General features: G+C 40.0%; 1 protein-coding gene across 1 annotated transcript in view; it reads right to left on the bottom strand.

Annotated features, from left to right (window-relative positions):
• Nucleotides 1-17,557, bottom strand: part of ptpn11a (protein tyrosine phosphatase non-receptor type 11a) — a 52,001-nt gene that overhangs the window by 18,491 nt on the left and 15,953 nt on the right. The window contains exons 3-9 of the mRNA XM_083903249.1: nt 13,419-13,613; nt 3,503-3,695; nt 2,005-2,124; nt 1,758-1,871; nt 1,308-1,404; nt 1,111-1,208; nt 702-860 (exon numbers count right to left, since the gene is read on the bottom strand). Of these exons, the coding sequence (XP_083759375.1) occupies nt 702-860; nt 1,111-1,208; nt 1,308-1,404; nt 1,758-1,871; nt 2,005-2,124; nt 3,503-3,695; nt 13,419-13,613 (976 nt within the window). The remainder of the gene's footprint in view (nt 1-701; nt 861-1,110; nt 1,209-1,307; nt 1,405-1,757; nt 1,872-2,004; nt 2,125-3,502; nt 3,696-13,418; nt 13,614-17,557) is intronic.

Genomic DNA, 17,557 nt, shown 5'->3' with positions numbered 1-17,557 from the left:
TTAAAATAATAAGTAATATTGGTCCGAATAATCTTTTAAATCTAGTTTCAACAGCATCCCAAAAGGGCAAACCAGACAAAGTGTGCTTCAGGCATTTTGAAGTGGAATCTTACTACTCAAACAAAGAATGAACAACCATTAACATCCTTAATGGTTTCACAATTAGATGTCAGTAGTGCTGGGCAGCATACCGATTTGGACTGAAAAATTTTATTGATTTTTATGATATGATTTTTTTATTTCACTGCTGCACCACACCTGCAAAGGGCTTAGCTATAGTAAGTGTGGTAGGATTTGCAACAATGACCATTTTTAAACACGTCTGTGAGAAACAACAATGTATGTGGTTACTAGGGATGGGAATCAGTATCGGTCAGTATCGGTCTGAAACTGGTCAAAATCATGAATGGCGGACAGATAGAAATTTTAAATCAGCTTCAGAGCTTCAGAGCTGTGCATCATTTACATTCGCAGAGACACACTACTGCACCCCTCTCCTTCTCTTGACACACACAACACACACACACAGTACAGTTGTATACTGTGAAACTATTGAAATTATGAAAAATACGACGATGTAATTTTTTAGTCATGTCGCCCAGCACTAGATGTCACCATTTTTTTACACACTTGACCTTTGACCAGCATCTTGGCTTTTCAGGGGAACCTGTAATAATATATAATAAAATAATTTTGCTCACCTTTCCTCTCTCCACCTCTTTGGTGGTCATGACAATTACTCGAGAATTTTCCTGAAACACCATCCTCCAGAAGTCACTGATGGTGTTCTGCAAGCAGCCCTGAGTGGCAATGTAGCTCTTCTTCACCTTGGTACTGTTACACTTTGGGTCAAGCTCAGGCTGCAGGTGCACAGATAGAGATACACATATACATGACAGTTAGATGAGTATATATTAGTATATATATTACAGGAAAATACAATCCAGCTTAGAGTCAACACAAGGGCATTAACAGTCTGATCACAAATACAGTATTATCAAACTACAGGATTAATATGATGAAAGCAATTGTACATACACGACATTAGCATATAATTATGAACAGAAAAAAATTGTGTGTGAGAGAGAAGAGAGGATGAAGTGAGTTTACCATGACAGCAGATACTACCATGATGATATTTGCGTTAATGTAGTCTGAGCCTGGCTCGTTCATGTCCCCATCATTTAGCACCACACGTGTGTGGTCGACTGCGAGCACAAGCAACAACAAAAATGGAGTCAAACACCTTTTAATACAGATCCCTCGTCTGTTCTAGTGAGAGTGAAAGAGCAGTGAGTGTTGCTCACATGGCAGAATATTCTTGTATCTGTTCTTGTTTTTGTTCTCAGCTCTCTGGCCCTCTTTGCGACTGTAGAGCAGCTTACACTCTTGTTGCTGCAAGGTCTGAATGAAAAAGAAAAAGAGAGAAAAAGAAAGTGTGGAAGCTGGAGTGACATTTAGGTCAAATGATTCATCCTTTCTTTTCTAAATCTGTTACCATCCATCCATCCATTATCTACCGCCTTCTCATTTAGATTAGTTTCAGAAAATACTTGATGCATAGTCCAATTTCTTTACGATGAGGCAAAACACTTACTAAACAGTGTAGTATTCATGTATTCATTGGCAGTCGTTGTGATCTAATCGTGAAGGTGGGCGACTGTGTTACTATTTCTGTGTCTAGAAAGGAGCCTCGAGTATACATTCTCCCTCAGTATTTTTAATCAATTTCAAAAGTATAAAGCATAATTACTCACCTCAAATTCCTCCCAGAAGCCCTGTTTGACTTTATCTGTGGCCTCTGCAAGTTTGCTCAGCTCCCGAACTCGACTTTCAATTTCTGCTGCATTAATGCGAGTCGTGTTCAGGGGCTGCAGAGGAGAGTACAGGACAGAAGATTATAGTGTGGAACAATTGCCATATATATATACACTGAGAAAGATTTACATACATTTTTAAAGACAGTGATTTGTTTTGAATCTACAAAAATAGAAGTGGATGCACCTGTTTTAGCTGAAGCACAGTACCCAGAGTTTCCACCATAGGGTTCTTTTTGTAGTGCTCTACCAAGTCAGTGAGGGAGTCAAACTTCTCGCCTCCACCCACATCGTACTTAAGGTCATGCTGAGAAAAAGCCACAGAGGACACATATAGGTTTCCTTTCATGTGACAACCAAGACATCCATATGCACAATAAAACTTAACAAAGAAAACATTCACATTCAAAGGTGTGAAATTCAGTCAATACAGACAAATTTGTAAAATTGTTGAAAGCTGATTGAGCCATTATTTTATTTTACATGTTGTGCACAGTAACAGTATTTTAACTACCATGTATTTCAATTGAATTTGGTATTTTGAATACTGCTGCACAGCTGTAAATGGATCAGCAAAGATCAGCAGTGACAGTTTCGCATGAACTCAGGAGGAGCTGGGGCTTTTCTTTACTGCTTTACTCTGCAACTGCCATGTTGCCTTCTTATAACAAGTAATGATGGATGATGTTGAGGTATTGTTTGCATACACAGGAGAGCAGCGCTACACCAGCAATTGTTGACTAGCCTGTTTTACTTGAAATGTCCATCCCTAATTACTAAGAAGTGACATTAAGTTTAACAGAAGGTGGAATTATTTTCAATTTAAGGAATCATCACTACTTGTAAAAATATATCCTCTCATCCTGATTGCTCAGCTGTCACAGCAACACTTTGCCTTTGTGATGTGGAACTTAGCAGATCAATGACATATACATGAATCTAACAATGTGTCGCCGTTACTTCATAGCAATAGTGAATAATGATTGAACACGGGATAGAAGAACAAAGTGTTTATTGGTTTATAGACGGACGGCATGTATATTGTGACAGGAATTAATGTGTGTATGTAAACAGAAAAACAGTTTTCTTTGTTTACATTAAACCAGGGGTGTCTAAACTTGTTCTAACGAGGGCCAAATTTGATAATGTAAAGATTTCCGGGGGCCAATGGTCCCTTTAACACTTTTTTAACAGTAAAATGTACACACAAAAGCACTGTTTTATAATAATTTTATTGTCCTTGGTCCCCAATTATCATCTTAGATTTGGAGAAGTAACCAATTCTAAGCCATGCAGGAGTGAACAAATGAAACAATTCTGCATTTCTTTCACATCTGGAGTCAGATATCATAATAATAACATAATAAGATAACATGTGATTGAGATTTTCTGCCCCAGTCCCTCCCAGGCCATAAATAATACAGCATATAACTAAAGCTGCGGGCCGTACAAAATCTGACTGAGGGCCGTGATTGGCCCCCGGGCCGGACTTTGGACATGCCTGCATTAAACCAAACTATGACAGCATAATACTGCCCCAGTGTGGCTAGTGTGTGGCCTACCATCCTAAAAATTAATGGCAATACAAGCATGGGTTGATTTAGGTACACAACAGCACATCTTAAAAGCTGTATCAGTTGGAATCCCTATACCTCTGCAGACACAGTTGATGTCTTGCTTCTTACCTGGCACCGGATCATGACATGAGTTACTTTGGGTTTGTTGTCACTGCTGTCTGTCTTATCGTCTCCTGTACGAACAGACAAGACAAAGTCTCCAGGATGACTCTGACTCTCTCTCACCAGGAAGCTGCCATTCTTCCCTTTCTCTGTCAGCAGCTTCTCTGCCTCTCTGCCCGACAAGTGTCCGTGGAACCATCTGGAAAAATACATCAAGGTTTGGGACGTTATTTATTTAAAAGCATTCATAACAAGGCCCAAACACATTACAGTCTTTAAAATACATCCCATGTGGGACTTCCGGTTTGACGCATGGGGTAGTTAGACGCACAGTGAGATCGCTCTGCCAGACAAATTGTAATTCAAACCCAAGCCAACTTTAAATTCAGTATTGCTTGAAAAAAAAGATAGATGGATTGGGGAAGATCACTCAGAAGCCAAAAAGCCAACGAAAAAGAACCCGCAAAGCAAAAGAACACGACGACTGCCAGAGAAAGCAGCGGTAAAGCCGACCAGGCCATCATGGCGCCTGCAGACATACTTCAGGCAATCAACGACCTCAAAAACGACCTAAGAGGCGATAACAACACTTTGCAACAAGAATTCACTAACCTCGGAGAGGAAATGAACGGTAAACTGGACATACTCGAAACAGCAAGAGGCGCTGCGACATAACTTAAACTATTTAGAGTCACGCTCCAGGTGCAATAACATCCGCATCTTCGGAGTGGCAGAAGGAGAAGAGGGAGAAGACTCGGCACCGGAGTTTGTTGAAGTGCTCATCTGGAGCAAGTTACCGATCCCGGCTGACATGGAATTAAATATACAGCGCGCACACAGATCTGGACTTCTGAGGTCCGCTCCCGACAAGCCCCCGAGAGCATTCATAATTCATTTCCAGGAATTCGCAATCAAAGAATTGGTTTTGAAGGAGGCATGGAATAAAACCATGAAGGAAAAGATCCAGCTGAATAATGAATAATAAGACCTTTATTTCGATCATGATTACACTGCTGAGGTGGTCAAGAAACGCAAATAATATAACGGGATCAAAAAGGCTCTGAAAGTTAAAGGAGTTCGCTTCCAAACACCATATGTGAGCATGCGCGTCCACTGGGAGACAGGTGCGCGATTCTACAACAGCGCGGAGGAGGTGAGAGTGGAGCTGAGGAGACGAGGAATCACAGTGGAGGAGGTGGCGCAGGCCGAAGATGAGACTGACTGGGGAGCACGTCTGGGAAAGCTGCTGGGTTCATGGCAGAAGGACAACGTTACCCAGAGAGCACGATCTAAACTTCAGAGTTTCCAGAGTGATCATACCGATGCTCAGAGGGGAGATACCCAGCGCAAGTGAGGTAAAACGAAGAAATAAAAATCATCACAGGCCGGTAAGATTACTGTCTATTACTATCTTACATTTGATCTGGACAAATACCAGGCTTCGTTTAAGATATAAGGATAATAAATGTCAGGGAGTGACGATTTAAGTGTAATAGTTTATGTTGGACTTGGAAGGTTTTTTTTCTTTAAATGACCTAGCCTTCCTACACACAGGGCCCTGTCTTAGTAATAGGATTTACCCTCGACCCTTTTCTCCTCCAGGTTTGGAGGTCTGTTTTCTTCTATGTTCAGTTGACACTGTTCTGTCATTGTTCTTGTTTTACTTTTTTATCAGGGGCCAACACTACTAAAAAGTTTTCCAAATTTTTCTATGTTCAAGCGATGATGTCACAGATTTTGAAAATTGCTTCTCTAAATGTTAATGGCTTGAGTAGTCCGATCAAGAGGAGCAGGGTGCTAGCAAAAATGAAGAAAGATAAGTCCCAAGTGGTATTTTTACAAGAGACACACATGTCAAGACCGGAACATGAGAAGCTAAGAAAATTTGGGTACACCAACACATATTATAGCTCATGTAAAAATAGTAGACGGAGAAGGGTTGTAATAATGATCTCTAATTCTTTAAACTTTAGCTAATTAAAGAAAAAAGAGATGAGGGTCGATTTATAATAATCAAGGGAAGGATTGACAATGTCTTGGTCACATTTGTGAACATCTATGCTCCTCCTGAGAGTGACAGATCCTTTTTCCAAAAAATATTTGGCTTGATTATCTCTGAGAGTGAGGGAATCCTTGTCTGTTCGGGAGATTGGAATACAATTCTGAACCACCATCTAGACACAACGAGCACGAGCAGACGCAAATCCCCAAAATCTAAAGACTTAAATATTCTGATAAGAGAGGTAGTCTTGTTTGATGTCTGGAGAAGTATCCATACAAAGGATAGGGAATTCACCCACTACTCAGCCACACAAAGTCTTTCTGATGAATAGCCTCGATAGACACAGGGTACAAGAGTGTTCAATTGGAACTATGGAAGCAAATTTGTGCCATTATCCAAATTAAAATACATTAACAGAAATGCTTTTTCATTTTCAAAATGGAGCAGCATTTTTTTGACTCATAAATAAAATGAATAATCAATATTCGAAAATGCGTTTTTAATTTTCAAATTCTAGACTGCTAATTCTGACTTAATTAAAATGATAAAGAAAATGACATTTAAGGTTTAATTTTCAAAACATCCTCCAGCAAAAAGGTAACAAAATCCAATTTGAAATGTCAAATCTGATAATTAAAATGTATCAACATAATAATTTTTCATTTTTTCAGCTTTTGAAAATTTGAGGTAAAAATTTGGCATTCTGAGGCTTTTTGAAAGACCAATATGGTGACTCATGAAGTAAGGCCAAGTAACTAAACTTACCCTTAAATTGGAATGCCAAGTCGATAAAATACATAGGAGTGACGATAACTCAGGAAAATGACAGAATTTACGAGACAAATTACAAACTAATCAATGATAAAATTAAAAAAGACTTGGCAAAATGGTCAATGTTAATATTGGATTTCAGCTCAAGAATCGATGTTATCAAGATGAATCTCTTGCCCAGACTGTTGTAACTTTTCTTATCGCTCCCAGTACCAGATTCACAATTCTCAGCATGGGATAAGCTGGTATCCAGATTCATTTGGGCAGGAGCCAGGCCTCGGATAAGATTCAAGACCCTCCAACTAGACAAAGAAAATGGGGATTGGCATTGTCGAATCTCAGAGAATAATACTATGCTGCACAGTTAAGATACATTGTCTATTGGTGCTCTCTGTGTTATCAAGCCAGGTGGAAGGACATTGAGATGAGCCTGGGTCGGGCCCCCCCACAGGCAATGCTAGGTGGAAAGGAGTACATGGATCTTAAGGGTGAAAACTCCATAATGAGAGTAACATTCGAAATATGGCATGATGTAAAAAAAATACAAATTAACAGGAGATTGTAAGCTGTTGATGTGTTCAGACCAGGTGTGTTAGACAAAACCTTTGAAAAGTGGAGGGACAAAGGAATAACAGCTACATGTACACTCATAGATAAGCAACATTTTAAATCATTTGGTAAACTTAAAAATGAGTTTGGATTGGAAATTAGGGATTTCTATAGATTTCTTCAATTAAGACACTTTTATGAGACGGAAATTAGGAAGGAAATCTCATTGGAAGGGCACGATGTGATTGAGGTGTTGACAGGTGCATACAAGCATACTCCATCAAAATTTGTCTCTAAATTGTACAGAGGTTTAATGAAGCAACAAGGAAGGAATACACTGTATATAAAAGTGAAATGGGAAAAAGAATTCGACATCAAGCTGTCTGAGAGTGATTGGCACTCCATTTATAAAACCCAACACACATCCACTAGCTCTAAAAGATGGAGGGGGGTTGGTTGGAAAAATGTAATACCTTTTTTTATTACACCACAAATTAATAATAAACAATTGGGTCAACAACAATTTTGTTGGAGACAATGTGGGCAATCGAATGCCAACCACTCTCATATTCTGGTCATGTATGAAAATACGATCATTCTGGGACGGGGTTCGGAGAACCATGGGGGACATTTTTGGATATAATATCCCTGATTACCCCAGGTATATATATCTGGGACTGATTCTAGACGATGTAATAGTTAAAAAAAGATGTTTACCTGTTCAAGATCCTATCCCTTGCGGCTAAAAAAGCCATTACAAGAAGTTGGCTGAAAACTGAGCCACCCGGACTGAGCCACTGGCTGGACATTGTGGAAGAAATTCGATCAATGGAACAAATGACCTATAGTCTACGAATTAAAACGGATTCATACGCTGCAAGATGGACAAAGTGGCACCTTTATGCAAGATAGTAGTGTTTCCCCCCTGTATTTGTGTTTTGCTTCTGTTATAATGATTGAAAAATAAAGTTTAAAAACAAAATTAAAAAAAAAAAATACATCCCATGTCATAGCAGCCACTTGTAATACTAAAATATTTTGTATTTTCTCTTTTACATTAAAATAAGGCTGAATCCCAATTCCTTTTTTAAATTTACAATTGGTGCAGGAGTGCACAGTTACGTCTTCAGGACAGAACAGGAGATTCTGTCCCCACTCTACTCGGCTCTCCCTCGGCACCGTGTGTGTGTGTGTGTGTGGCTATGGTAATGCAGCGAGTCTGCAGTCGCTGTAACTGTGTTTGGGAACACTCCTCACGTCAGCGTCACCTCCGATGTCGTTGTATAGCAGCTGACAGTCATAAAAACAGAAAAATGGCTCAGGCAACAGACATTACTTGTGAGGACGGCATTTTTGGATTGTTAATGCGATAGGCCTGCCGCCTCGATTGTTGATGTAGCAGTCCGCGATCATCAAGTCCGGATGACTGGATGACGTAATGGAGGTGTGTCTCATTTCTTAGGGGAACGTTCTTACCCCTAGCACCCTCAACGCTGTTCAACCCTGACCCTAACCCGGTAGGGGGAAGGGGGAAGGAGTGGAATTGGGATTCAGCCTAAATCTCATCCTCCAGTCAGACCTGCAGCAACATGATTGTAGCTAAAAGCACAGGGTCAATAAAACTGTTTATATTTAATAAAAGGAAGAGACAAGGAGGATGAATGCAATGGAAACACCGTCTGTTGCACTCTATGACCACACAGCAACATCCTCTTTCTAAGTATGGACAATTCACAGTAATTTGAGGTAATGTTGCTATTAAACAATAGAGTAGTTTTATAACACCTCATTTTCCCCAGCTGTTTCATAACAAGCAAACAGATGGAGATTTTGAAAAGAATCTTCTTGAACTAAATTTTATATTAATGTCTATGTTGCTACTGTTATATACTGAGTAGTTTGTCCACCCAATTATATTAGAGAGAAATCTGAAAAAAAACCTGATAAATAAAACTATAAACGTGGGATTGGCATAAACAATTATTTGTTTGAGTATTAGAAGTTGATCAATTAATGTGACTATTAGTGATATGACAATCCTGTAAAAAATATTTAATCACGGATTACATTCTTTCTAATCCAATAACTACATAATATGTGTGCTTGTAGCAAAAAAATAAAATGACCAATTGAATGCATCTCATCTCATCTCCCCTTAGCTCAACACACTGTGGAGCTGCGTTACTTTCATTAGCCCTCATGCACTGTAGTTTTTCTTGTTTTCTTGGAGTGGAGAAGTGTAATTGAATCAGTAGAATACCATGAAATATTAAAACAGCAGGTTTCCTTGACGTGCACATCCCTGGGGCCACACGGTAGTGTAGTGGTTAGCATTGTTCCCTTGCAGTAAAAATAAAACCCACCATCCTACTGCAACATGCACTCTAAATTGACCATAGGTGTGAATGTAAGAGTAAGGGTGAATTCCAATTCCTTGCTTAACCCTCAATCTTAACCCTCAATCTAGCTTCCGCTAGTGCAAGTGCTGTCCCGATTCGCAGAAAAATTAAGTTGAGGGGCAAGTTTAAGGGCTGTATCGCCCTCAATATTGAGATTTTCCGAGACCACCCTTGGGAGCAAGGGCTACCCAGAATGCATTGCGTGTTTTCACATAAGAAAGCTGGCGTCGAAAGCAGCGAAGCGAGTGCGATACAAATTAAGTATTTTCTTTTTTAAAAGAGATATAACAATTATGACAACCATTGTATTATCTTAGTTTATGCCCATATTATGGATTACTGACGTCATTGTTGCGTAACATTTATTTTTCGATCTTTTGTCAATAGCCTGCCGGTGCGCACACGCGATCGTTTGCTATCGTTTACCCTTCAATAAGCCGTGGTGTGCGGTAACTGTCAGCTGAATATGTCCGTGGTTGTGGTATTTGTACGAGTATCATCTTATAACTAACTGACAACCTAATAACTTGGTAAAAAATAAATAATCGTGACGTAAATGTGTTCTACTTCTTCTTTTTTGGAGTTGACAGACTGGACGCAGCTTTCGCGTTATTCTGCCCCTCGCAGTCTGAAGACGTATCTGCATTTAAGGGGTGTCCCATTTCTAAGTTACAAAATAACCCTCAACACTTGGTTTTGAGGGCCAGTTAAGTTAAGGGTTGAGCTTGAGGGTTAAGATTGAGGGTTAAGATAGGAATTGGAATTGGCCCTAAGACCCTGTCCCATATCTCCCCCTTAAAATTTCCACTTGGTTTTGAGTGCCCTCAACCGTAAATTCCCCTCATTGAGGGAAGTGGCTTCCCTATGGAATTAGGACACCACTAGGGGTGGGAATCTCTTGGCACCTCACGATTCGATTTGATTCTAAACCGATTATCGATGCATCTCGATGCAACAATTTTTTACTTTAATACTTTGCTACTCATTTAAAAGTAAGATAAAGCAAAATAAATATAAAAGTGGTTGTGCCCCCTCATCTGCCTCATCTGGCGCAGACAAACGGCCCTTTTATTTCTGCGCACCGCCCCTGCGCTGTTCTCTTCTCCCTCTCCTGCGCCGTTCGTCGCTCCTCTGCGTCTCCAAGCGCTCATTTCATATCTAAAGCAAACTGGATCATCTCTCTACGTGTTTTATCCCCACATAAAAATAATGATCTTTATGACGAGGATGGAGTACAGTCACGATGAAGTGCAGGTGATCTGAGTGAAACGTGGTGACAGACTCTGAAGAGCAGAGCGTACTTTTCATCGTTTTCACTCCGTGGTCTTAATCTTTGTGAAAGAAGACGCTTTAACGCCGCAATTACGGGAATAACAGATGCATCAGATGAGCTGATGTCTTTAGTTAACTGCTCAAAGAGAGAGAATGTTCTCTGGTGTGAAGTAAATATCGCGGGGAGTTCATAATCTGTGCCGCACTCTGCCAAGTTTCGCTTTTTGCGCAGACTTTCCAGCGTTTAACAGCTGTTCCACAATGTTGTAGCTGTGTTTCTACCACCAAATTATCGGTGTATCCCTAAATATAACATCTTTATTGACAAGAACGATGTAACTGTAATAATGACGCACTTGATAGTGTGACTTGGGTTTCAATCGGCACCTGGACAAGCGTGCGCTGCGTTGATTACATGGGGGAACGTGCGCTCTTGTTCCCCGGTATAGAAAAAGCAACGCAAAGCCTGGCGGGAGGCAGGTAAAGCCTGGCGACCTGCTAGGCTTATAATACACTGGGGGAAACCCTGGCTCTGCAGCGAGCGAAGCGAACAGAATGTTGCAGTAGGCGAAGTAATTTAATTTTTTAAAATTCCGATTAACTTATCCGCATCGATTCGGAATCGTTCTAGAGAGAATCGCGATGCATCGAAGAATCGATTATTTTTCCCACCCCTAGACACCACTATATATGCAAATTAGCGTAGTGAACGTACAAACGTGCTAACTAGGGCTGTAACGATACACAAACTCACGATTCGATTTGTATCACGATTTTTGACCCACGATTTGATACATTCCACGATTTTTTTTTTTAATTTTACTTGTATTACTATAAATAAAACATTTACTTGTCTAACAACTTAATGTAACCAAAGATTTCTCTCTTTTCTGTAACAAAATAATACTGTTGAAAAATACAAAGTAAATGATCAATCAGACTGGGAAGTGTAGTTCTTCATTAGAAGCAGTTTTGTTCCGGTGAAAATAACTTGTTTTGATAAACAGCAAAGGTAAGACAACATTTCCGCTTGTATTTCTTGAAAGTCAGTTGTTTTGCTCTTATTTTGGGGCCGGATCCGTGAATCTTGTTTGTAGAGTGATAAAAATCTGTGAATTCTCCGCTGTTTACATAATCACGCTGACGCTCCGGTGCCGCTTTTAAACATGTGCGCTGGAACGGGTTTTTTCTGCTCCTGCGGGTTTGATCCATCGGTGTTTTAACTGTGTTTGGTGAACATCAGAATGGTTTATATGAGCTTTTAGCTGAGTTTCTTACCTTTCTGTGGGTATGCAGCATGTCTGTGTTTGTTAAAGTTAGACATGGTTTTATGAAGCTTTTGTACTGAGGACATCAGTAAAGAAGAGGTTAAAGGGACAATGTGTAGTATTTATTGGTTTATATAACCCAAAATCCACTTTTTTATACATATTATGTGCTCCTGCATTGTCTAGTCACTGTATAATAGTTTATGTTTCATTTTCGTAGTGTTTCAAAAAGTCATGTAAAATAACATGCTCGCGGGCCGCGGTTGCATTGCCACTGTTAGCAGCGAGACGCCATGTCTCTACCGGAGCCTGTTAGGACAAACGCGAGAGAACAAATCAAGCGTCTCTTTACTTATAGCGGAAGTCCCGCCTCCACTCTCTCAGCTTCGTCTGCTACAGCCGTGGTAGCTCGCCCTCTCCCTCGCCTCATCTGCTGACACGGAGAAAGACAACGAGGACGACATTTGACCGGCTGCGGATACCGTAGCGCTCAGGGAAGGGAGGGGGTGAGCAGAGCAGCAGGTCTTTGTTGTAAATTTCAGCCTCTCCTCTAGATGGCACTATAAACTACTTACTTCACCTTTAACGCGATTAAAAAACATAACACGTTAATGATGACTGTAATTAATTAATCACAATTAACGGGATAATTTGACACCCTAATAATAATCATGTGGCTGACTGGAAAAATAACTGCGAGTTAGAAAGGGCGTGTCGCGATTCTGCCTTCTCACATCGCGACACAGGTTCGTGGCTCTGAGTATCGCGATTTCGATTACTATATGCATATCGTTACAGCCCTAGTGCTAACCTACGTCACATGTTGACAATTCTACCTGTTCTGTTGCCTGTTGTGTTGGCTGTGTTTGTTTTTCTCTCTCCTCATAAACACTATATCACGAATGTGATTGAAATCTGACAAGTCCTTTGTATTCATGTTTGATTGAACACCGGTACACACATCCAAGCCCCGAGTGAGTATGCCCGCCATGCAGCTCTAGATGACGGGCATACTCTCCCAAAGCACCGGCAAACAGCTGCCAGCCAGCTAGTTAGCTGGCTGCTTTCATAAATCGTCTTTTATTTTCTGATATTAGTGTTCAAAGCTCAATGGTCCTTTGGATGTCCATCAAACCAACATATTCCAACACATTTCGACATTGTAACATGCTTATTTGCGTAACTAAATTGTTCCTCGGCAGATGTGGCCGCCATCTTTGTTGAAAATATCAGCTCGCTGAATTCGCAAAGCATCATGGGTAATTTCATATTCCACTTCTTTTTAAGCCCGCATCAGTTTTGAGGGTTGATTATAAGGGCAAAATTGCACTCTCCCCTACACGTGAACGTGCAAAATTTAGGGTTAGGGCAAAAACTTAGGGTAATGTGAGGTATTAGGATGGGGCCTAAATAGTTGTTCGGCTCCATGTGCTGGTGATGGACTGGCAACCTGTCAATCGTGTACCCTGCCTTTTTCCTTGTGTCAGTTGGGATTGGTTTCAGGGACCCGTGACCCTCACAGGGAAGATAAAGCGGTAGACAATGGATGGATAGAGCTTATAGTAGGGATCGGCATACCTAACCATCCAAACCTAGTCCTAGTGGAACAAATAATGTCTTAGTTGCCAATCCTACGTTCAAGCACAATCATCAACACTCACCTTTCTGAGGTGGGATCCGCACAGTTGAGTGGATACTTGAGCTCGATGACGTCTCCATTTTTCTCCTTCAGTTGTCCATGATGTTCCATATAATACTGCACCAGTTCAGCCAGAGTGGCAAACTTCTCTCCACCATAAAGGTCATAGTAGTCTCCTGTGTTCTGGATCTTAATATGAGTGACGGCTCCATTTCGTCTGCAGCAAATCACAGTCATTTAAAGAAAGGTTACAATCCGTGACAAGAACATCATCACCACCACCACCACCACACAAACACACAGGGCTTTTAACACCAAAGAAAAGTCTCATTAATTATTGTAGCTCAACCCGTTGTGTAAACAGGCATTTAGCTAGGTGTCCCCCCCTCGTCCATCATCTTACTTGGGAATGACTCAAGACCATTTATTAGTTGATTGACAGAAATAATTCTTTGTAAGGCTTTATAATTTATAAAGAAAAGAAACATATGCCAATTTCAGCTTATTCATTGATAGGATTTTCTTGGCTAAAACTGGAAACCAAAAAGCTTATTGATTGAAGCAAAAACCCCATACATTGCATAACCCCTTTAATTCAATTAATCACCACCTCTTTTGATAAACAATCAATTAATAATGTTTTGTTATTGCAGCTTCCTAAATATACATGTTCTGTTTTTGCTCCTCTATGAATATCTATGAATTATGGACAAAACAAGACACTTTCAGGTTGCCATTTTGAGATTGGGGAAACAATTCACCGCACAGATGAGACTCGTCTCTGTGTTTCCACAGGAGGAGCGTGACTTGTTTTGTTTCCATAGGAAGTAACTATGGTGTGAGACGAGAGAGCGTACGTGGCTAAAATATGAGACAGTTACAAAAATAACATTGGCTACATCAGCTAAATGGGAGTTAATGATAGATCATCTTAAAAATGTAAGACTCCAAAGGCCTCGAGATAAAGCCACAAAGTTTTATAAGCAGTGTGAAAAGGTTGGATCATGCCTTATTCATTACCATTTAACATGTCTCCAGCAAAAATTTCATGCAGGCACTTTTTTGATACCACATTTTATTAACTGTTTTTTTCAGCCAGTGGAACAAGCAGAATATTTAAAACACTGGCACACCATATCCTCTACTTAGGTTATGTCATGTGTGAGCAAACAGTCATCTATTTACACCCCTAGGAGACAAAAAACAAACTGTTATCTATTTGAATTAGTTTCCAACTGTTCACCTAACAAAGGAAAGGGCTGAGCAATACCATAACATTATATATATTGTGATGTTACTTTCTTCAATTGAAAATAACAAAGGTTCAATATATAGGTATAATTTTTATTCAATGAAAAACATACACATTGAGCTACATGGACGCGTTTTCAGTTCATAAAATGTTAACAGATGTTTTTTACCAATTCATTTTATCCAACTTCTATGTCTCAATTTCAGTAGTTTACCAAAGGTAGGCCAGATAGTAGGGGTGCAACGGATCAAAAAACTCACGGTTCGGATCGTTCCTCGGATCAGAGTCACAGATCGGATCATTTTTCGGATCAGCAAAAAAAAAAAAAATAATAATAATAATAAATAGAAAAATTAACATAAGTTTTGTCTTCTCGTTTATTAACACTTTTAAATTATTCAATTAAAATATATAAAATCAACTTAAAGTGCACAAGGCATAATATCTTCTTTTTCAACACAATTAATGAAAAACAACTTAAAGTTGCAACATCAGAAGGTATATCTCCTTCCTTCCTTCAAATTCAAATTCACTACATGTGCAAAACAACCTATCTGTGGGCCCAGTCCTGCCTCATTCACTGCATTTATTTGTATTCTATTGTATTTATTTATTTTTTGGCATTATCAGGTGTGACTGGGATATTAGTCGTGGACCTCTTTATCTTCCATTCCTCCACTGCCTGTGTCAGTACCTGCGCAAGATGAGTGCCTGTGTGCCTCTCATAGAGGGGGCGTGTCTGCAGCACCGGACTTCTCTTGTGAGCGCAATAAACGGTGCTTGGGATAGTTCATCCACAACTTTTTTCTTCTCCTGCTCATAAAGATCGCTGAAGTGGGTGCGCGACGGGATGTTGTAACGTGGCTCAGGCACTTTCAGCATGTGTTTAAAGCCCTCGATTTGCACAACTGAACATGGCCTCATGTCTGCACCTATAAACACACCGATAGCATTTGTGATAGCTTTAGCCCGGTCGGATTGTGCAGCAAGGGGCTGCTGAAATGCTGCGGTGATAAGCGGTTGTTGAGCAGCTTTCGTTTTCACTCATGTCAGTGAAACACTGGGGTGATGCCGCTTCAAATATGGCTTTCTTGTGCCACAGTGCCTACACACATATTTTTATGTGGGGATAAAACACGTAGAGAAATGATCCAGTCTGCTTTAGATATGAAATGACACAAGTGAGTAAGGCTGCAAATTGAAACAAGCTTTCCGATTTCTCCGCTTCTTAAATGTGAATATTTTCGGGTTTCTTTGCTCCACGACAAAGAAATCATTGATACGTTAAAGGTGCATTATGTAATAAATCTAAAGCAACTGGCCATAAAATCCTCCAAATGTCACAGAGGACCAGGAACAATGTTCATATAACAAACTGAACTCACCAACAAAACTAGTACAACAAAAATATTTGCAAAAAACATATTTTGTGCACCGCAAAGTTATGTTTATGTTTTGCAATTATGTTTCGGCATGCGCCGTCTACAAATCATTGCAGTCAGTAGAGTCTCAGCTGCCGAGCATGTACACTGTGCACAATTATTAGGCAAGTTGTATTTTAGAGGATTAATTTTATTATTGAACAACTACAGTGCTCTTGGTTAATCCAAAATGTTACAAAACCTAAACCTGAATGTTTAAGAAAGTAAAAGTGAGGTTTTGTTTTTCTTAAGAGAATATATACATGTGCACAATTATTAGGCAACTATTAGTGTGCAGAACTAAATGAAAAAACAAACATTTTCCCATCTCACTTGTTTATTTTCATCTGTTAAAGTGAGAATAATAAAGCAACTCAACATTTACAAATAAACATTTCTGACATGTCAAAAAATAAATAAATCTGTGACCAATATAGCCACCCTTCTTTTCAATAAGTGTCACAAGCCTTCCATTCATGAAGTCTGTCAGTTTCTTGATCTGTTGACGATCAACTTTTTGTGCAGCAACAACCACAGCCTCCCAGACAATGTTCAGAGAGGTGTACTGTTTTCCTTGACTGTAAATCTCCTGTTTAAGCAGGGCCCACAGGTTCTCAATAGGGTTTAGGTCAGGTGAGGAAGGGGGCCATGTCATTATCTTTTCATCCTTAAGGCCTTTACTGGCTAGCCATGCAGTGGAGTACTTCGATGCATGCGATGGAGCATTGTCCTGCATAAAAATCATGGTCTTCTTGAAAGATGCAGACTTTTTCCTGTACCACTGCTTGAAGAAAGTGTCTTCTAAAAACTTGCAGTAGTTTTGGGAGTTGACTTTGAGGCCATCTTCAACCTGAAATGGTCCAACTAGCTCATCTTTAATAATACCAGCCCACACCAGTACCCCACCTCCACCTTGCTGGCGTCTGAGTCGAAGTGGAGCTCTGTGTCCATTACTGATCCAGCCACAGGCCCATCCATCTAGTCCGTCAAGAGTCACTCTCATCTCATCAGTCCATAAAACCTTTGAAAAATCTGTCTTCAGATATTTCTTGGCCCAGTCTTGACGTTTCAACTTGTTTGTTTTGTTCAGTAGTGGTCGGGTTTCAGCCTTCCTTACTTTGGCCATGTCTCTCAGCACTGAACACCTTGTACTTCTGGGCACTCCGGGTAGGTTGCAGTTCTGGAATATGGCAGCACTGGAGGATAATGGGTTCCTGGTAGCTTCACGTTTGATTCTTCTCAAATCTTTGGCAGTTAATTTGCGTCTTTTTCTCTCAATACGTTTCTTACGACCCTGTTGGCTATTTACAACAAAACGTTTGATGGTTCTGTGATCGCGCCTCAATATCTTAGCAATTTCTTTTTACAATTTTTGACTTTTCAGAGTCTGTTAAATCTCGTTTTTGGCCCATTTTGCATGAGGAAGAGAAACTGCCTAATAATTATGCACACCTTGATATAGTGTGTTGATCTCCTTAGGCACACCCT

Source organism: Microchirus variegatus (genome assembly GCF_963457635.1).
Source record: "Microchirus variegatus genome assembly, chromosome: 16".
Lineage (NCBI taxonomy): Eukaryota > Metazoa > Chordata > Actinopteri > Pleuronectiformes > Soleidae > Microchirus > Microchirus variegatus.
The sequence above is the reverse complement of the archived record's forward strand: the minus strand, read 5'-3'. Positions and strand labels throughout refer to the sequence as shown.